The sequence below is a fragment of the Triturus cristatus genome, chromosome 2_1 (assembly GCF_964204655.1).
Source record: "Triturus cristatus chromosome 2_1, aTriCri1.1, whole genome shotgun sequence".
Lineage (NCBI taxonomy): Eukaryota > Metazoa > Chordata > Amphibia > Caudata > Salamandridae > Triturus > Triturus cristatus.
In genome coordinates this window covers 441,636,170-441,658,994 of record NC_140581.1, presented here as the reverse complement: position 1 = coordinate 441,658,994, position 22,825 = coordinate 441,636,170, and the positions used below count along the sequence as shown (strand labels likewise).

The window sequence follows — 22,825 nt, the reverse complement described above, 5'->3', positions numbered from 1 at the left end:
AACGGAATTATAGAAGTGTTTAGGTACTCACTGTCTAAGAGTGCCTGTGTGCGATTGACTCTCCCATCAAAAGTATTGACGACTTCAAAGGCGATTTACCTGGGCAGTTAAAGTCAGGGCGTTGGAATCAGAGCTCCGGTCAAACAGCACTAGGCCGGACCCAGGGCTGTGCTGAAGGGGAGGGCGGGTGCCTGTCCGAAGCAAATCTCGGTGGTGTTGCTGTATAACTTTCTCGAATGCTATTTAAAGCCCCTCCTGAGTCAGGAGAACTGAAGCTGCCGGAATGACTAGTCTCTTCCAGCTCCCCGGGCAGCGGCCGAGGGAGAAATAAACTCTGCGCCAGAACATGGAGGGCCCGCACCCCGCAGACTGCGACCGCGCATCCGAAGTGTCCTTCTCCCTAGAGGACGAGGCCGCCGAGGCGGTGCTGGAGCCCGGGGAGGCGCAGCAACTATCAGACAGGTAAGGGCTCACGGGGACAGGCGGGGCGCCTCGTTAGTATAGCGGCGCTATAAAGAGACACCTGCTGCCAGCGAGGGTCGTGGCGCTTCTGCCTCCCGAGACACTGGCACACTTCTCGGGACTCGTCAAATTACTTGAAGAGGACTGTACCAACCGCCCTTCGGCACTTCCGTTATTCGTTTTAATGGAGAGAACTTTCGCCCTTCAGCAGGGCAGAAATACATTCACGAGGGCAACTGAAACCCAACAGAATCTGACTACCTGTAGTTGTAGCACTACAAACACCGGCTGCTGCCTGCAAGGGCGTTGTGCATGTTGTATCTTTCCAGGCTGTGCGTTCCGGCGCTGTGGCATGGCGGCCTCTAGATTTTTCTATTTACAGCGCCTCTGACAAGTTCGCCAGCTGGGAGTCTCCACGACTGACGTCTGTAAACATGTTGAGGGTCTGTGTTTTTTTTCTTTTCCGTTCCGTAGCCCCTGGTGCATGTCTGGCGTGGAGCCCATGTAAAATAAATATATTTTTTAATGCCTGGCACGTGTGGGCAACGGGGAGAAGATTGTAGCGTCTCTGCAAAACAAGACTGTTAAGTTCCTTTTCACAACGTGTCCGGTTAGTGCAACAGTGGTTGACAAGCACCCTACGAATGTGAGGTTGGGTTGGTGCACTTCGCGGTTAAGGGTCACACAGTTTGCAGCGCATCATTGGGGCATAGCAAATACCGCATAACGGATGGCACTACCTCGTTCTACCGGCCTGGAGTCATTGAATGTCTTCCCGCACTGTCTCCTTTTGTGTGCAATTTTACACAGCGCGAACTCGACCCGAAGGTTTTAGAGCGCTGCACGAGAGCACCAGTTGCATTACAGACGGAAACATTCATTTTTGGGCACGGGGAGATTAAGTGATTTGCCCAGAATCACAGGACGTTTGCGCCTGTCGCCATACTCGAATCTGGTTCCCCAGCTTCAAAGTCGGCCGCCCTAGCCCTTAAGACACACCCTCTCTCTCCCTCCCCCCTCCCCCTCCTTTCCACCCATGCCCCTGCATGACGTTCACTCTGGAGAACCCAAGGGCTGATGCCATGCTTGCTTGTTATCCTGAACGTATCTTGCCCCTCCCCATTTAAATTAATTTACACTCTCTTCAGACTGCTGAGCCAGTGGTGGCTCCTGTGCTAAGGTAGAGGAGCGTTGCCTGTAATGAAGAGGGTGCGAAGTGTAGTTTCTTAAAAATGATTTATTGGAAAGGAACAGGTGAGCGCCAGGCGGTGCGACTGACACTCCAGGACACCAGCTGCAACTGACGCCCTGGATTGGAACTCGTGGAGGTGACAAAGAGTATTCCACTTCACGCTCCACCTGACAGGATTAAAGTGACAACACCAATACAATGCACGTACAAGTAACAATACTAATACAATACATATACTACACACCCCCCTCTCTTCAAAGAGGAAAGAGAAGACAACAAAAGAAGGTAACAACAGGAAAAAACAACATACTCAAAAATAAATATGAGTAACAAATGAGGAAATACTATCTAACATATTCACTGAGCCACCCTGGAAGCACTCTTTTCCTTTTTACAACGACAACCTTGTCGCCCTCCTCAATATGTTGATTGTTGGAATTAGAAGTACTCGCAAACCCCTTCTCTCTTCTCAAACAAGAATAGAAATCCTGAGGAGAAAAGGATTCTTCACTGACATCATTTGAATTTTGGCTAGGCTTTGAAGATTCCTCACCCACCACGCCTTTAGTTGTCACACAAAAGTCCGCACTTAACTCAGATTGTAAGGCACTTTGATCAAAGTAATCCTCTACCCATTCAAAGTTAGTAGGATGCTCAAATGTGCTACAATCCACTTGACGCTGCATTTTAGAATCTAAAGCAACATTTTTCAGGTTCCAGACTCTACCATCCTTAAATCTTATAGCATTCCTAAGAATTTCTGCCACCTGCTGTGGTTCCTCATACATGCTCTCACCCTTCGGAATTTTAATTGTTTTTTTGATGCGGACCCAGTCCCCAACCATAACAGGAACATCCTTAGTTCCATGACGTGTGTCATAACTCTCTTTACTTTTCATATGTATAAATACCAATTTTTTTTTAATCTCCTTTGGTGACCTTTGTTCTACTTTTCCTTCCACGATCCAACTTGGGTTGAACTTGGATCTCGGTGTCCTACCTCTCATCATAACAAAGGGAGACAAACTGATTGCAGAATGTGTTGTTGTCCTATAAGCCCAAATTGCTTTCTGTATTTCTAATTTCCAATCTAACCCTTTGCTCCTTGCAGCCTGAATTACACCTTTTAATACCCTGTTGAATCTTTCAACAGTACCATTCCCACTCGGGTTATAAAGAGAGGTAGTCTTGTGTGCGATCCCACATTTTTTGAAATACTCCTTCGCCAAATTGGATGGTAATTGTACCCCATTGTCACTTAGCAGACATACCGGCAACCCTTCTAATACAAATAGTTTGTCCAAAAATTTCAAAACCGTTTGTGTGTCCACTTTCTCCTCAATTTTAACTATAGGCCATTTAGTGAACAAATCAATTACGACTAAGATATATTCTTTAGGTTCTCCTACTGGTCCAAAAATGTCAATTGCTATCACTTCCCAAGGAAGATCAGGAATGAGACCTTCACTCATTGGGGGTCTTAAAGTCTTCAATGATTTATCTGCAGAAGAACAAACTGAACACTCTCTTACAAATTTCTCTACATCTTTGTCAACGCCTGGCCACCAAAAAATCCCTTTGACCATTGATTTGCTTCTAACTATGCCAAAATGTCCTTCATGACACAATTGTAATACTCTCTTCTGTACAGCCTTGGGTGGAATTATCCTCTCACCCCTAAGCAACAACTCTCTGTCCAATGATAATTCAGTCCGTACATCCCAAAAAGCTTTCAATTCATCACTAATGAGGTGTTTCTTTGGCCATCCCTTGCGAATATGATCAGAGACAGCCTGTAACAACATGTCCTTAGATTGCTCACTCATCCACTCATCTTTAGTAATAACCGGTGCACCAGAATCATGAACGAAAGCAATGCTGAATTCGCTCCATGGGTCATCTAGACATTCTTCCAGTGGTGAGGGCAGTCTGGACAGACAGTCCGCCACTACATTATCCTTGCCAGGCAAATGAACAATCCGATAAATGTACTCCTTCATCCTCATAGATATTGTCGCTAATCTAGCAGAGGCTCCAACACTACCTTCACTAGTTAAGATTCTTACCAAAGGTCGATGATCTGTGCGGCTAGTGACTGCTTTTCCCCAAACAAATGCTCGAAAATGTTCTAAAACCCAAGCACAGGCCAAAGCTTCCTTCTCAATAATTGTATATTTACTCTCAGCAGGGGAAACTGCCCTTGATGCAAATAGGATGATTTTCTCACTGCCATTGTTCGTTTTCTGTGAAAGAACTGCACCCAAACCCTTGTCACTTGCATCCGTGATCAACAAACATTCTAAATTCGGATCAAAACTGCCCAAGGCATTAACACTTCCCAAATCTGTTTTAATATTTTCAAACTCTCTTCCACACTCAGGTGACCATTCAAATTGTGCATTCTTTTTGAGAAGGGAACGTATGTTAAATATCTTGCTAGCAAAGTTGGGTATGTATTTGGCGCAATACTCTGCCATACCCAGAAATGATCTGACTTCATCCTTATTACATGGGGCAGGTGAATCTACAATAGCATTAACCAGTGATGGTTTTGGTTAACACCCTCCTCACTTACTATGTGTCCGAGGTACGATACACTCCTTTGTGCAAATTTACACTTGCTAAGTTCTACACTCAGTCCGGCTTTTTGTAATATTTCTAAGACTTCATTTAGAATATGATTTTGTTCTTCCTCGTTCCTTGCAGCAACCAGAATGTCATCTTGAAAGAAACTTACCCCATTCACCCCTCCAAACAGTTTGTGCATCAGCCGCTGAAAAACAGCAGCGGCTGAGGCAAAATCAAATGGCATGTGTTTAAACTGATAGCATCCAAATGGTGTGATGAATGCCGTGAGTTTCCTGAATTCAGGCAACAGCATAACTTGGTGATACGCTTCCGATAATTCTATGGTAGAAAACCAGCTCGCCCCTCTCAAAGAAGAAACCATTTTATTGATTTTCGGAAGGGGAAATCTTTCAAAACGATATTATTGTTCAAATGGCGCAAATCAATGCATAAGCAGATTTTTCCATTGCTTTTGCGTGCGATTACGACCGGAGAAACCCATTCCGAACTCTCTACTTCCTCTATTACTCCCTTGGATAATAGCCCTTGAAGCTCTTTATTAACTTCGTCTCTTATCAATATTGGTATCGGTCTCACTTTGTGAATCTTAGGTTCAGCTTGTCCTTTTAATTTGATTTTATGTTCAAAACCCTTCAGTTCTCCAAAACTTTTCCCAAAAACTCCTGGGAATTTTTTAACAAGAACATCCCCCATTTTACTAGTCTCATCCATTATGAGTACCTTTTCTGCACTGTTGGGGTCCAGGATGATGTGTAGGTTCTTTTGGTCAAACCAACCGAGTACTGATGGACCATTTTTCACTATTTATAATTTACCCCTGGCAGACCTCCCTTTAAACAAAAAGGTAAGCCACCTGAATCCAAGCATGTCAATCCTTTCACCAGTGAAACTCACTGGATTCACATCTGTAGGGAATAAATGTTTCCCAATTTTTTCCTCAAACTTGTCTTTCCAAACACTCTCATTAACGATGGTGTAAGGGGATCCTGAATCGGCATACACACTGACTTTAACACCTCCCAAGGATACATCACATAGAGGTTTCCCTTTCACACAATTATCCACAACATTCAAAAGGTAATTCGTTTGTAGACTCTTGACACAACTGTCTTCAACTTCTACATCACCTTCAGTTTCCTCCTCATTGGTACTCACATATTTTACATTGTTTTTCCTACAACACATCTTACTAAAATGTCCTATCAACCCACATATACCACATTTTTTCTTTAAGGCAGGACAATTTCTGCTAAATGCTAGGTGTTCTCTGCTATCGCAACAATAGCATCTTCTCTCTTCCCATTTTCTTTCTACTCCTGTTTTCTTTTGCGATTGGTTCCGCCACTGTCCATTTATACTCTGTCCTTGGTACTTGGTTGGATTTTGTAATTTGAACACTCCTCCTCCTTCTTTCTCTGAGTCTTTGACCACTGTGGCACACCTCTCAGACATTTCAGCTTTTCTTACAATCGCTAAAATATCATCTAAAGGTGCATCACCATTCACCCACAATCGATCTTGGATGGAGGAATTGTTACTGTGCATCACCAATTGGTCACGAATAAGATCGTCATGTAAGTTCCCAAACTTGCAGTCAATTGCAAGTTTTTTAAGGTCATCCAGCCAGTCGTCCACAAGTTCTTTATTTTGTTTCCTTTGAAAGAATTTATGCCTCACTACACCAATACACACCTTGGGTGCAAAGTATTTGTCCAAGTCTTTCAACGCAGCCTCGAACACATTCAGTTCTCCTTCTGCACTTTCGGACATGCGAGAATATGTTTTTAAGCCTACTGGTCCCAAAGAGTGAAGCAAAATCCTCTTTTTCTGCTCAGGTTTCATTTTCCCTGCTTCATCTATAGCCTCAATGTAATTTACAAAATACTCTTTCCACTCTACCCACTTAATACTTGGCTGACAGCCACTCACCCAAAATGCATGAGGATTGCTAATTGTAAAATTTTGTTGTGCCATATTTTCTTCTACTTCTTGGTCTCCTTGTTCCATAAAAAAAAAAATTTTTTTAATAGGACTCACACAAAGTCTTAAAATAACTTAAAACATAGTGTCCCATAAAAATATGTCTCTATATGTATCTTCAATCAATCAGACTGTTGCTTCTGCTTTGCTACAATATGTTGAAATTTCCCCCCAAAAAATGCTTTTTTTTTTTTTAACTAGACACCCGACTCTCTCACCTGTTCCTCAATTCTTTTATTGTTCCATGTTTGTTCTGACCGCATCCCCCGATTACTCTTCATGCCAGTGTTATTTGAAAAGCTCCGATATGTTCCTATGATGTTTTGGTAATTGGCTTCCTGAAAATGGCCGCCACGCAAGGGTCACGTCCGTAACCTTGCGTGATGACGTACCTCTTCAATTTCACCACTCGCGCATGTGTGTGCGAGATCTCCGCTCGCAGTTGGAACACTTTGTCGGCTTGAAAGATGCTCCCGCTGCCTGTTGACTCACGCCACTCGCAACTTCAAATAAGGTATTTTGTCGGCTTTTCCTACTTCAGCATATAAATATGTATGATATTTCCATTACCGAAGGTCCGGAACAGATGAAGGATGATCTCTTTTTCACAATCGTATTTTCAGTCATAACGATGATTTGCCAATTCCTGAACGAGATGTACCGCAGGTGAAGATATACACTTTTCCACTCGTCGCCAATTGTAATGAAGAGGGTGCGAAGTGTAGTTTCTTAAAAATGATTTATTGGAAAGGAACAGATGAGCGCCAGGCGGTGCGACTTCCACTCCAGGACACCAGCTGCAACAGACGCCCTGGATTGGAACTCGTGGAGGTGACAAAGAGTATTCCACCTCACGCTCCACCTGACAGGATTAAAGTGACAACACCAATACAATGCACGTACAAGTAACAATACTAATACAATACAATACTAATACAAATACTAATACAATGCAAATACTACATTGCCCCACTGCTTCACAGCAGGGAAGTAAAGGAAGCATAAAATGATAATAACTTGCGTTATTATGATTTTATGTTTCCTTCTGCTGCAGCTTTGCGTTTGGGGCAGGCTGCTCCCATGACAGAGGAGCAGGGGAGTAGTGGTTTGCCTGCTCCTGAGTGCACATGACTGATTGGCCTGCCCTCTCGGACCGGCCACACATTCATGCGCACTTCTCATATGCTCCATGCAGGCTGCATTACAGCCTGTGTGGAGGACATGCCCAGGCCCCCAATTCCTGGCAAAGCGCCGATCCATGACACTCAGACCAATGTGATTGGGTATCTGGAGGCTGGGAGCTGGGTGCTTCCTGCTGCTTCCTGAATACTGCTGCGGGACCGGAGTCAAGAAGTAGAGGGCGAAGGAGAGGTGGCAGCAGGCCGGCTGCCACAGGTAAGTGTTCTTTGTTGTTGTAAACTTTATTTGTCCTCCCCTGCCACTGCCCCACCACCCGGGTCTGGTAGTAGTCGCTACTGGATCCCTACATCCTAGACTTGCTCTATGAGCGAATCGGATTCTTTGTGGTTCTTGTTGAAGGTTAAACATTTACTTCTCTCATGTTTTCCAGATACCAGGTACTTGGCTGTTCCATAGAATGGTCCCTCTGTACTTGTTGCAGTGGGGTTGTGATCGATGCTACTGATAGCAGAAGGAGTAGACACCCATTTTTAGGTTTCACCTCCACAGCACTTGCACTGTGCTTGTGAAATCTATTGTTTTTAATATACACTTAAGAGGGCCTTACATCCCGCCCCCTCTCTTTCCTGGCTTTTCATTGGTTCCTGTGCTTGCCACTTACTTTTCGCCCATTCGTATTGGCTGTAGCATATTTTCTTGCATTTACCAATGCTTGATCCTCGTCTGCTTCTCGTATCAGTTTCCCGTAGCCAAAATAGTGTTAACATCCTCTTTGGTGGAACTATTTTTTCATGAAGTTTTGCCTCTTTCTGCTTTTTCGTCTTGCAGCAGATTTATATAGTGCCACTTGGGAGAGATTATGTGATTTGCCCAGAATTACAGGATGTTGCACTGCTGAGACTCGAACTGAGATCCCCAGCTCTCGATTCAGCAAATCTGGCCACATCCTGTCCACTCCCATAATGCTTGTCATGGAGCTCTTTCCTTCGTTCCTTCATCCCGGAAGGTGATTGATAAAACAGCTTATTATTCATCACATAGGTGAAACCGATGCGTTACCAATGCTTGTTAAATTTTGATGTGTTACAGTATCATAACATTGAGCTGCAGTTGAGTTCCCTAGTTTAGCTGAGATTATTAGATGGAGATACAACACTGATGCACCAAAGCAAAGGTCCTTAGATCTTGTTTTTGAGCCATCAACGTGGATTTGCTTCATTCTATCGATGTTTGTTGATTAGGTCTGCTAAAGTGGGACATGTTTCTTGCCTTTCCCCATTACTTGCTGTGATCAAGGTTCCATTTCTAATTATATGACTAAATGGACAGCTCAGGTATTTGGTTTTAGAGTTCCCTTGGCTCTTGTTTAATCAGCACCAAGTCTCTTTTGGTGAGGGTTGATTGCTTTACTCTTCTCCACTCCTATGGTTGCCATGCTTCTTCTTGCCCTTATGGTTGCCAATCTTGATGGCATATTTAAGTGTCACTGTTACTTTCACCTATTTTTTTTTTACCATTCTCTGGTTTCAGAGGTCTGCCTGGATATACAGGTGTGCATTTTACGTTTCAGCATGAGTGTGTTTGGTCATTTTCCTGAAGCGCTTGATGGAGTGTTTCGAAAAGCTCTAAGAACTGTGTTGAGAAGATGGTGTAGTGGTATCCTGTTACCTTCTGCTTGCTGTTCAGTCTTCTTTAGGGTTGCCATGAATCGTTCTACCATGTCATTTGCCTGTAGCCAGAGTGGAGGGATCTTTAATGGTTGAAATCCAGGAATCGAGGTGTGTGGCAAACGGCAAATTCTCATTCATTAAATGGTGATCCTCTTCTGTGTTTAGGGTCTTGGGAATACCCCAGATAGCAAAAAAGTTATCAAGGGCAGGATTACCACTGATGCACTGGTCAGTGATAGCTGTTTCAACAACGGGGACCTGGAATATTCATCCATGAGTACCACAAGGTATTTTCTGGACTTTATAGATCCAAAGAAGTCAACACTAATCTGGTTCCAAGTACTGTCAGGTTGGTCAGACATTTGCAGTTGGGGTGAAGCTTCTTTTCAACATGTTATTTGATATGTGTGACACTCTCTCAAGGAAACCTACAAAGCTTCATCAAATAATGGGAACCATACTCCTTTTCTTAGGGACCTCTTGGTGGATGGGAATCCCAGAATATCTCCATGTTGTAGATCTACAAGCTGTTGGTGCAGCTTCTTTGGGATGTCAGTCCTTCATTCTATCAGGAGGATCCCACAGTTCAGTGCTTAATTTGAGCTGGTGGTTTCCAGTGCTTGGAACCTGTACTTAATTGTCAACACCAGCACTAAGGACAGTCACCACATGGAGGCGCTGTCTCTCTAATTTTGAGTTGTGCACAACAACATTTGTTTTACAATTCAATACACAATAAGAGACTAATACCTGCCGCCCAAGCCATTTTTTATAGCTTTGAGGGCCTAGAATAATCTATATTGTCACATTTGTAGGAGTGTGATGATTAGTAGTTGTGTTAGTACTGTCATTGGCAGAGCTTGCGGGGGCAATGGGTGGGGCAACCTGCAGTGGTCGCCTAATGGACGCCCAACACTTATTTTTATTTACAAATTAAGCACTGCTGCAGTTGGACCCTGATAGTTCTTCACTCACTTTTTTGAGTGATGCTATCCTTAGAAATCACATCCCTGTCACATTCAAAGTTCTTTATTCTGCCATTTGTGTTGGTTTATTCTCCAGGCCACCTCCCACAGCATGGAGTCAGTCTGCCTGGCATTGATGATGGTTTTGAAAGGGATTGACTAAATAGATGCTTGTTCCACCACAAAGTTGAGGTACTCTTCTGCAAGAGAGGGTTCCACTTTTGATGGGGTTAGGACGTGTCCAGGCTTGTAATCTTCTGGCTCTTAATCTTATCTCGGCTTGTGTTTTATGTTTTATGTACTCTTTTAGCTGAATTTCCAACTGTTAAATGCAAGGTGCCATTTTGGCTTTGGGGGTTGCCAAAAATTGTTAGCAGTGTCTCATGATCAGTTCTAATCATGAACTGTTCGCTGTAGATGAATAGGTGGTGCCCACACTATTGCAAAACGCTCCCTTTTTGCATGTGAGTGGCCCTTATCAGCATCCGTCAGGCTTCTGCTGGCAAAGGACACAACCAGGCACTTGTCATTCCCTCATTCATGCTGAGCCAGGATGATCTTTTGCCCAGTAAGTCACAGTCGTGGATTAAAGTATGCCATGTTGTCTGGACCTCTGACTCTTCTTGATTCTCTGGAATGCTTGACTGCAACCAGTAGTCCATTTGAAAATTCTTCCTTGTTTTGTGAAGTCCCACAGAGGTGCATTGATGGTGGCATAATCTTTGACATATCTCGCACAGTAAATGACCATAACTAGGAAGGATCGAAGTTTGCTGATGTCACGAGGTGCTGGGGTGTTGTTAAGTGCATTGCACTTGTCTGGATCAGGTCTAATGCCTTTGTCAGAAAATATGTTTCCATAAAACTTTAGGTAGTCTTGTAAAACTTGCATGTATTGAGTGATAGGTTAGCACCCAGCAGGGAGCTGAAGACAAGTTTCAGCATCTCATCATGTTCTACTCTTGTTTGTTTGAAGACTAGAATGTCATAGCTGTAATTGAAGCGTTTACATATGTCTGATTACTCATCTAATAGCTTCCTGAAATATTTCAGCAGCTGACAGTACACCGAAGCAGAGTCTCTTTTACTGAAATGGTCTAAGGTGCTTCCTGATTGTGGTAATGTATAGATCTTTATGAAGTTTGAGTTGATGATAACCTTTGTTGAGATCCAGCTTTGAAAAGATCTTGGCCCAGCTGAGCAATTAAATCATGTCATTGAAGTGAGGATAGTGTTAGTATTCTCTCTTGGTTGCCTTGTTGGTTTATCTCATATGGACACACAGTCTTAGTTTGCGCTCTGAGTTTCACTTGGTTACTACTACCAGTGGAGCTACCCAAGGATTTTGCCCTTTTTCAATTCTTAGATGATGTTAGATCTGAGGAGATCTTGAAGCTCTTCTTCAACTGCCAGTTGTAGATGTAAAGGAATCCTGCTGAGATGTTGAGCAACTCGTCTGATGTTTTAATTTATGTGAAGTCTCACTTGTAAAGGTCTTAATTTTCCCAGTTCTCTGAACAGTGTGGGGTTCTGTTAAACAAGTCATGCTTCATCTCGAATGACTAAAGGATGGCAACTAACTTTAGCTGTGCAGACGCTGAAAAGGCATTCACTGGAACAGGTCCATCCATGATGTGTATGTCCGTCTCCATTGTTCTGTTTTTGTAGGTGAGCATTGTCTTGTTTTTATCAAGATCAAGACATGGTATTGATTTGGGTTCCATCCAAATAAAGACTCCCACATTGGTTACTCGTAGTCTTGAACAGGGCTGCATCCTCTGTTCTTTTGCAACACATATCTAGTTCAAGGGTGCTCCACTGTTTTAATTTTTTATTTTTTTATTATAGACAAGGTCGCACAGGAAACACAGCGTACAAACATAATTGCCAAGGATTCGTTTGCTGGTACAGCTCCCCCCAAGGACATCAGTAAATATCCAATTACAAACATCACACAGTCAATCAAAGTGGGACTAATCTACCCCGACTCCTGCCTTTATCTAGACATCGGCGGTTCACAGATCACTCCCCTATGACCATTCCATTTGTTCCAAATTTGTGTCCATTTGTTGGGGCAACCACTAGATTCATACACTGTCTTCTCAGTGAACATGCAATGGTCCATATCATTTTCCCATAGTCTCAATGACGGCGGTTCCTGCGCCCCCCACAACCTTGTGATATTTCTTTTGGCAATCATCATTCCCAGTGTAACCCATATTCTCTCTTTGGTATTTAAGTCAGTAGGACCCCAAATATTGATTACAATCAATCTTAACGCCCATTTGGGTGCTCAACTATTGATGACAATTGTGGCATGAGGATTTCTAATTTTTAGATCAACAGTGGGGCACTTTCCTTTCTGTCATGTGGACAGAAACACACATCCTTTTCTCTTGTGCAGTTGAATCTGCTTGTTTTATGTGACTGTCTAGAGACAGACATTCTAGACATGCACATAATTTGGAAGAGCTGCTGATATTTTCTCTCACAGCCCTAGCATTGTAGTGATGTTACTTATCTTGCTTCTCTGTTTTGAGGAGCTTTCCTATTCAGCTCTTCAGAATGGCTCATAATGATTGCCTTTGCCACACCAATTCATATGATCCATTCCTGGACATTAACTTTCAATTGGATATGATAGCCTTCTTTTCTTTGAGATAGTGCTTCTTGCTTTTTGACTGTTTTTAGTGTTTTGAAGAGTATCGTTCTGGGACCTTAACCTTCTTTTGTCATCATAGCTGTTTTCGCCTTAATTTTTATTAATGCAGCCACAATGCTTGCTCTCTTTTATTCTGCTTTTCTGGCTTCACATTTTTTTGCTTGTATTTCGGTCTTGTCATTGATACGCATTATCTCTTGTATTTGTTTAAGGGCGTAACTTTATTTTAGTAGCTTGCATCCTGAAGCTTCCAATAGACATCCTTCTTGGATGCACAGGCAAATTACTTCTTCAACAGTAAACTTGATAAACTCACAATATTATACTGGTCGCCTGAGGAGTGTGATGTACTTATCCATCGAATCCCTTCTTTCTTGCGAGGCAAGAAGTTAAATCTTTCATAGTCAGCATTTCTCTTTGGTAGGAACTCCTATGCTCTTCCTGTGTCTATTAGGCCACACGGCATATGATCACACATTTTGGTCAAGTGAAGAAACTTTGATTAAAACCATGAACCTCTACCGTGAATGTTAGCAACTTCACTACTGATGTCTCCACACTACCCTGCTGGACTTCTAGTGAAGAGGTTTTAAGTATGCTAAATGATTCCCAAAAGGAGAAAAACTATTTCAGTAAACAGGGGGCTCTCCAGGTGTGCAGTGCAATAATTCTTGTCAAGTAGTGGGTAGTGGCCTACACCGCGAAGTATAATAGCTCGGTCTTTGTTTTAACCGAAGCTGCTTGTGTTCCATTTTAGGGAGTACCTGGCATGGCTTTCCGGACTGGACCAGTCCAGATGTAGCAGGATCAAGACTGATTTTCAAATAGGTGGATCCAAACTGATGTGGCATTGTGTGCAAAATAATGATGGACTGGGATGCAGCTCGAGTAATTACTGGTGGCTGAGATTAACTCAAGCATTCCATCCATACCTTAGTTGTATACTTCAGTGCGACGCCCAGTTGGACGGGTATCACCGGATGTGGGTTCCGTGCATACTGTGCCATGGAACCAAGATATACCTGACTGATGTGCACTAATAAGGGCAAAATCGTTGCTGTGTTGCTTGCTTGTGTTCCAGTTCTGGGATATCCCGGCTGGCTGTTTGGGCTGGACTATTCCAAATGGAGCAGGGTTAAAACTGATTTGAATATGGCGGGACCAAACAGAGGTGGCATTGTATGCAAAATAACAATGATCTGGGATGCAGTCCCAAGAAGTTACCAATAGCTGAGAGTAATTCAAGCATTCCATCCATCACTTTTTTGTAGACTTCAGTCTTTTTAACAAGAGCAATCCGATGAGTGCAGCCAGGTCTAATTTAACATATAGATCTAGGCATGGCCCTGTGCTCTAGCTGACAGCATATAAGAAGAACAAAAGCATTTAATAAAAGTATGAAAATCAAAAAGTCTTGTCTTGGCCTTGTGTTTTCTGTCTCTGGAGCTGAAGAGATGCTTCACCAGGGCCATGTTGTTGGGGGTGGAGGGAGTGCTGGGGTGTGAGGGGCAGGGCTGCACTGGCCTTTCTGCCACTCTTGCATTCTCCCATCGGATTTAAGGCTTTTTTCAGAGCAGGATAGTCTCTCATGACCCAACCATGTGCCCAAGGCCCCATTCTAGCCATTGCCTCCAACAGTGTGGGGCTAGTTTACACATATTTACCAGGGCTGATTTTGGTTTCCAGTCCTGCTCTGGGAAGGTGCAGGGATTACAAGTTCAGTCTATATACAGTTGTAATGCCATGTAAAAATGATCTATAAAGCTCTGCTAATGCTCTAATAAGAGTTTCTAGGCACTTATGGGCATTCAATAGTAGCAACGTAGTCCGATGTTTACAAATGGGTGAGCGACTGTAAAAAACCAGGTCTGAGCTCTTTCTGAAATTTAAGATGGCTTGAAATGGCTCTCAGAGAGTGATGGAGATGATTTCACAATTTAGCACCTAGCACAGAAACTGATCAATCGCGTGCTTGGGAAAAGCTAAAATCTGGCAAGAGATCATATTATAAGGAATGTCTTTAGGCTAGAAGTGTCAGAATTGTGTTTTGCTCTATGGGCAAGGGATGGTGTCTAATATTAATTTTGGCTATTGAATGGTAGCCAATTGAATTGAATTGAATTGAATAGGCTCTTATATAGCGCATGGCTACTCGAAAGCATCCCAGCGCTCAACAAGGATCACCCAAGGACAAGAAAAGTACCATTAACTAGAGTACGGCTCTATGTCCTCGGAAAGAGCCAGGTTTTCAACTTCTGCCGGAACACAAGCAAACAAGGCTCCTGGCGAAGAGTCAGAGGAAGGGAGTTCCAAAGCTTGGAGGCATTTAATGAAAAATGACGCCCACCAGAACGAGATCTATTTATTCGAGGGATCACAGCCAAGTTTTGATCATTGGACCGAAGATTTAGAGGAGATTTGTAGGGAATGACCAAATTTTCGAAGATGGGAGGGCCTTTCCCATGGAGGAGTTTGTGTGTCAAACACAAAGATTTAAAGAAAACCCGCTCTTTCACCGGAAGCCAGTGGAGGGATTTGAGAGAGGGTTTGGCTGATGTGCAGTGGTTGACACCCATTAAAAGTCTTGCCGCCGAATTCTGAACGACTTGAAGTCGCTTAGTCGTAGAGGCTGGTACTCCTAAGTACATGGCATTCCCATAATCTATCCTAGAAAGGATCAGAGATTGTACTAAGATTTTTCTGGCCCTTTCTGGCAGTTGTGGGAGGATTTTTCGTATGGTTTTTAAAATCCCAAAGCAGGTAGCAGCAACTTTTCTGGCCTGAGTTCTGAACGTAAGTTCCGCATCGAGCCAGAGCCCAAGGCTTTTAATTTCTGATTTAGAAGTAGGGCCCGACCCCATACACGCAGGCCAGAAGGTTGCGTTGTCAAAGCTAGCCTGCCGTCCCAACAACAACAGCTCTGTTTTTCCACCATTCAGTTTGAGGTGGGACTGGTCCATCCAGCGTGCTACAGCCTCTAAACAGTTACGCAACGGCAGCGGAGACTGTCTAAACTGATTCAAGGAAAGCACCAGCTGAGTATCGTCGGCGTAGCTCACCAGCTGGACCCCGAAAGGGGCCACTATCCCCGCCAGAGGAGCCATATACACATTAAACAACGTGGGGCTGAGGGACGACCCCTGCGGAACCCCACATTATAATGGAACCGGACCAGAGCAAAAGTCATTCTCAAAGACCTTAAAAATCTGTCCTCAAGGAAAGATTCCAGCCACTTAAGAGCCTTGCCCGTGATTCCCACATTACTAAGACGGGTAACCAGAGTATGATGGTTAACTGTGTCGAAGGCGGCACTGAGGTCCAGGAGGATAATGGCTGCACTGCCACCGTCATCCAGAATCCTCCTGGCATCCTCCACCACCCTCAACAAGGCTGTTTCTGTTCCCTGTCCTTTCCTGAATCCAGTTTGTGATGGATGAAGCAAATTATAAGTTTCCAAAAAGGAAGCTAATTGTGAATTGACAAATTTCTCAGTAAGTTTACTGATGCCCGGTAGTAAGGAGATAGGGCGATAGTTGGAAAAATCCCCTGGGTCCAAACTAGGTTTCTTAAGTAAGGCCCTAACCATTGCTATCTTCCATTCTCTAGGCACAATGGCAGAGATCAAAGAGGCATTTACCATATTCACAATTGATTTGCTGACAGTTGGAAGGACAGCATTTAAAATGCTCATCGGGGCTGGATCACGTGGGGAGCCACTCTTTATGGCATTCAGCAAGGTAGGCAGGAGATCCTCCCTGAGAGGAGAGAAAGCAGAAAGCCTAGGATGATCCGATTGATACTGACTAACAAATGGCGCTTTAAAGTCGATTGAGGAAGGTGGGGGAAGCGTATCAATGATCTTTTTAATCTTGGTACGAAAGAAAATCGCCAATTCCTCACATCGGCTAGCTGCTTCAGCTGAATCAGGCCGCGGATCGGGGACTTTAGTCAGTAATTTCACTATTCTAAATATCTCCCTGGGAGCATTGGCAGAGGACTCGATTTTACTAGCAAAGAAAGCAGATTTAGTGTTAATCAGGGCGGTCTTGTATATCTTTAGAGCCGCTCTGTATCTGCTTTTTTTTTCACTGCTAAACTCTTTCCTCCATTGCCTCTCCTCCCTCTTACACTCTTGTTTGAGAGCTCTTAGCTCCTGATTAAACCACGGATGCTTGGTGAGGCCTTTCTTAATTGTGATCGATTTTTTAGGCACCAAACTGTCCAAGGAGCGTTCTATCCACAGGTTGAACTCCTGATTAGCTCTCTCCACGTCTAGGTGGATTGAAGGTTCAGTATGCTTCAAGATGTTTATCCATTTAGAGAGGTCGAGCTTGGACCAATGCCTAGCTAGCCCTTTACAAAGATTTGAGGACGAGCTAGGCTGAGCCACCTTCCAACCAAAAGGAACCACCATATGGTCTGACCAGGGGACCGGGACGGGTACCTCGATGACGAGGCCAGGAATGTTACAAAAAACAGGGTCCAGCAAGTTACCCTTTTAGTGAGTAGGATGTGATACCTTTTGGCTTAGGCCATAACTACCTAGATCCTTTATAACTTCTAAAGCGGCCAGATCCGAGTGTTTATTAAAATGAAGGTTAAAATCTCCCAGCACCAGAAAGTTAGAGACAGTAGTGGCTACATCCATTACTGTTTCAATCAGGTTTTCCTGAAAAAGCCCCAAAGGGCCCGGGGGGCGGTAGATCAGGAAGCCTGAAAAAGAAGCAGCTGGGGATATTGTAATAGCAAAGTGAACACTCTCACTGTCCGAAATTGAAAGCTCGAGTAAGCGGCAAGTGATGTCCTTATAGATGATGGCGATCCCTCCCCCGGTTTTAGCGACTCTATCCTTGTGCTGGGTCAGATATCCAGGGGGCAATGACCGCACAATATCCGGATCTGAAGTGGGGCTCAGCCAAGTTTCCGTAAGAAACAGGATATCCAGAGATTTATCAACAAGCAAATGAGAGATCTCAACAGCATGTTTGGGCAATGAGCGGCAATTTACTAGTGCCAATTTTAAATCCCGTTCACATTGACTTCTCGACTTATCACTCTCTGTAGTTCTAAATGCACAGGTCGTACACAAAAATTGTCCACGAGCTAAATTTAACGCATGATGGCAGTTCATGGGTATGTTGCTCTTTAATGATAGTAAAGACTGACGTGAATATGCAAGAGGCAACATACATACTGAAGCAGACGGTCCTGGCCCTAGGCCCGACCGTGCGTGAACGGGCGCAAACGGGCTTTCCTCTGGCGCACCTCCGGCGCATAAACGGCGCTCCCGCTGCGCTCGACCGCTGCGCTCGACCGCTGCGCGTATCCATGAGTCGTTTAAGTAGGCTGACGACCTGACCACCGGAGCGCTAGAGCGCTAACAACAATGACGCTCCCAAACGGACCTTCCTCCCCCCAATATGGCGGCAATATCGGGACAGGGACCCGCTCTAAAAGCGGTGAAATCACCGATTTAAAGTGCAAGAAATGCGTGACTGGGGAGATAGCTCAACATCCGATGCTACAGATTAAAAACAGGGCAGAACAAATAAAGTCCAACATAAATACAAAAACGAGGAGTAAATTAAAAACCCACCACAGCAGAGGCTGTGCAAATAGCAGCGTATTCCAGTAGCAAGCAGCGCTTCCAGCACCAAGGGTACCTTGTAGCCAATTGAGGCCTTTCAGCTTTGGAGAGTCTGACTCCTGTTTAGGAAGATGAAGGAAGAGTCTGATTGCCACATTTTGTACTATCTGCAGTTTGTGTGTCTGATAAACTTGCAAGCCGAAGTAAAGAGAAATGAAATGATCCAATCTGGCAGTGACTAAGGCATGGACAACCATTTTCATAGTTGCTGAAAACTTTCATTTTCATAGTTTCAGGAAACCAGAAAGTTCTGCAGGAGTGACTGGGATTGGGTAAAAACTATAAATTCACAAAACACATAGGAACAGAACAAGACCCGCCCTTGGGAATGTTTCCTGAAAGAATACATCAACTGTCAATGCTGCACTTTATGACAAATAGCATACATGGGCTGGAAGGAATGTGTCTCCAGTGAGCCTCTTCCATAGTTTAATTATTTGAATTCTAAATTATCAATGCCTCTGATGTTGATTCAACTGAACCGATCCCTACACCTTCTTGTTAAGATACTTTTATACATTGGTACATTAGGTCCCATTAATAGACCACTTGAGAGCACTCTTTACGGTTCCAGGGCAATTTCCCTTCGACTAAAACTGTTGTTCTGTCTACCAGAAAACCTTACGGTCACTGTGTATTTCATAAAATGACCTCCAGGGAAAATTCAAAATATTATTTGAAGCCTTAGTACATATCTTTATTCCCCTAAATGATACTGTCATTTGGCAATTGTAATTCAATTCACTACAAATCAGAGCGCCGGGTCTGGTGGCTCAGTGGACTAATGCGTCTGTTGCAGGGGCCTGTGTTCGATCTCATGGTCACAGCTTCAAATCCCGGTGGGTCCACTCAGCCTTTCATCAATCTGAGGTCAATAAAATGAGTACCATTGAGTTGGGTAACAATTAACATCTGTTATTCAGCGCCAAGATACCTATGGGCGAACGTGCACTTTACAAATACATGTGTTATGTTATACTATAAAAATAAAGAAAGAGACATGTTTATTGGATTGCTTTGAGGGAGGAAGTTACGGATATGGCAAAATTGGAAATCACAGCCAGTCTTTCAGATGCCAGCCTGTGCAAGCTTTGAGACAGGTCTGACTCAGACTTTCATGCTTCCTATGTAACTAAAATACATGACTAAACATACCCAGAAGAGCTGTGCTTCAAACCCACTAGCACTAGTGTCTCCACATGGTGGTTGGGCATTACATAGCGGGCGATCGATACGGCGATAGGAAGCCTGCATTGCAGATGGATGTCACCAGTGAGCCAGATACTACGGTACTGTGACTGGGAGCAGAAAGGGACAATGGGAGACAGACAGGGTCTAAAAAGGGGCACCAAAGAGCCATGTGTAGCATGAAGGTGGGATACGCCTTATGCTCCTGTTGCTGGGGGACAAGAAACATCACAGTCCATTACCAACAGCAGCCAAAATGGTAATATAGAAGTAACCTGTGATGCAGCAGCTATCCGAGCTTGGTATGTGACCATCTCGAGCTCTTGAGTGAGTGCAGCAGCTGAAGACGGCGGCTGAATTGAGATGGGTGTGGTGTGGAGGGCGAGAGTGGCAAGAGTACATTGAAGATGCTGGTGGCTGCAGTGTTGGCTCTGGATTTCTCAATTCCACTAACGAGGCAAGATAGCTGGAGCCGTAGGATGGAGTGGTGGCGGCACTGATGAGTTGAGGGGAACCGCTGTGCACCCTCAAGCTAGGTCGTGCAAACTGAGGCCTGTAAATGCAGGTAGGCAGCTGCCAGTGTCTAGGAGTCGAAACCGGGAGGCTGGACAGCTTGGTGACTGTACTGCCAGATGACTCCCGTGCTGAGGAAGGCCAGAAGACCCAGAGGAGCTTAGACCAAAGTGGTTGTAAGGGGCAGACGGCCACTGGGGCAGGAGACCTGTGGCACATGGGCAGACTGCGACAGGACTAGCAGCCTAGGTGTGCTGGCTGGTGAATATAGGGATGGCCGGTGCACCAGGGGAACTGCTGGTGGAGACCTGGCAGCAGACCAGTAGTCAACAGGGATGAGCTTCGAATCTTAGGGGCAGTGGATCGTTTGGCGGGCACGGGTTATCAGTTTCGCGCTGTGGGCAGTAGCTGCAGTGTGCCAAGCCGATGGAAGCAAGAATGAAATATGTGCCTAAGTCCGCACTATATAACAGCAAAAAAACTACAAATAAAGGCCTGCCTGTGTGACTGTGAGCTTTCAGGGATGACAGGTCGAAGTGGTCACCTGGAGTTGTGGCTCCTATTCCTGCATAGACTGTCAGTGTGCCGGATGGGTTGCTTGTGACACACCAGGAGATCCACAGTGGGCAAGAACGACCCTAACAAAGTGAAATTACCCTTTGACTAGAAGAAGTCCAGAACTGGTGCAGGAAATTGTTCACAACAAATATCTGGGAGGGTGTGACCCTGAAGTTATATCTGTGCTCGTGGAAATAAACACAGGTCTAACCATCATACATGGTAAGATGGACTCTTACCCAGTGACTCAGCCATATGAGGGAAGAGATTGACTGGTACACAGCCCAGTCTTGATATGGCTGAGAAAAGGGTATCAGAGGTGGTGGGTGACACTACCACAACGAAGGAGAAAACTTTTTAAAAACGCACAGAACATCTAGGCCTTCATGATCTCGCCTGAATAATGTCCGAATCGATCGGAAACTACCACTGCCAAGACTGGCTCCACAGAGCAGTGGGTTGAACAAATACCAGTCACAGTATTTGGTTGCAATTTTCTGTCACAAGTCTTCATGATTGAGCGTGCCAACAAGGCACCAGCACCGAGGCTGGCTCTAGGCTACGCACCGAAGCCCATTATCACTAGACTCCTCCATTAAAGGGATAGAGACACGGTAATGCATCTGGCCAGATCCAAAGAAAGCATACAGTGTGAGGGAGCTGGCATCTCACTTCACACTGGCAGTCCAGAGGAACAAGAACGCATTCCTGGAGGTCCAGTTAATACTGTAGAAAATGGCCACTTCTTTTCAACCCCCAAAAGAGCAATGGGATTCCTGGCCATCCCCAACAGAGAGAGCAGACAGATCACCAAGTGCAGTGGAGGGTGTGTAAGGAAGCCGCGCAGTGGGTTGGTTCATAGACATGACGGAGGATTGATTGCCAAGGCATGACTCTTGTAATGCTCGCTTAGCTTGAAGACTCCTAAAGGTATTGTAAATTAGTAGGTCAGAAAGGCACACAGGATCCATGACTCAAATGAGGGGAGGTGGGTTTGGCATTGTTTTGTGCCCTCAGTTAAAAAATGCCATGTACACTGGACATTTAAGGACATTTCTGAATATGTAACATATAGAACAGGAACTAAACTGAGTTAAATGTAGGCTGTGTGAAATGCTGGCTGGTCAATCTTGGGCTCACATTTCCATTTGTGAAATGCTGCCCCCTTTGCTTGTAGCACACAGCACTAGATTGCAGTTTAGTTGGGTGGTGCAACAGGAAGCACCTTTTGTTTAAAAAGGGATGGGGATACGTTGACAATTAGGGTCAACATGGGAAGTGGTGGAGGCAAAGGTGTTCAGTGTTCCACCCACAGTGGATTATCCAGTAGTCCATCAAGACAGCCTGCTTGGTATTGGTATGCAGACATAAAAAGGGACAGTAACACTAACATATAGGCACCGTACACTATCCTCTAAGCCCCAGGAGAGGCTTCTATCCTGGAACATCCATAATAGTCTCAGGAGGTTAAGGTTGTATGAGGTTGTATACTTGAATTGACACATAATCGACATAGCTGTGGTGCAACAGAAACTCACTTATGTCCCATCACACAGTCAGTATTTGTCACTAAGTGGGCATCACACAGATAATGTTCCTCCTATATTGCCAACACTAGAGGAGTGGTAGCTCTGATACAGAAGAGACTCAACTTCCAAACTCAAACATGTATGAAAGATAACATGGGGAAATATGTAATTTTTGTAGGAAAATAGAACACACTTGATATAGCTCTGGTAAACCTGTACAGCCTGAACAGAGACTCCCCAGAATTCTTTAATGAGCTTCAGGATGTCTGCATAAACTACGCACATCACACACAATATGAGGTGGCGAGTCCAACATGATCTCAGATATACAGATGGACAGATCAAGACTACCCGTTCGCTCCCTCACAAGCCCCGCCTCTGCAATCAAGTAGATCACGCATTGTGAGGGATTCATGGATAACTGGCACCCCAGTTTCCCTCCATCAAACAGTTCACTTTCGCTTCCACACAACTCCAGTTGCAACATGGTTGGAAAATACAGAGCTTCTCCACACATTTTTGTTGGATCGCTCCCTGATTTTGTTAATATTGCACAGCCCGGGGGAGGAGCCTAGCCTGCAGCCGAGATGGCCGCCTAGCTCTTCGGCTCCGCCGACCCTTTCGCCCTTCGTCGATATCCTGGCAAGAATCCTGCGCCTCCGAGCCCTACGCTTACCTGCGCCACGTCCCTGACCACGATACTTTGACTCCGGTCGAAAACGGAGCTGCC

The 22,825-nt window shown here is 44.5% G+C and overlaps 1 protein-coding gene across 1 annotated transcript in view; it reads left to right on the top strand.

Moving 5' to 3' along the window:
- Positions 1–257: 257 nt before the first annotated feature.
- Positions 258–22,825, top strand: part of CMYA5 (cardiomyopathy associated 5) — a 351,245-nt gene continuing 328,677 nt past the window's right edge. The window contains exon 1 of the mRNA XM_085632247.1: positions 258–462. Within this exon, the coding sequence (XP_085488373.1) occupies positions 347–462 (116 nt within the window). The 5' untranslated portion in view covers positions 258–346. The remainder of the gene's footprint in view (positions 463–22,825) is intronic.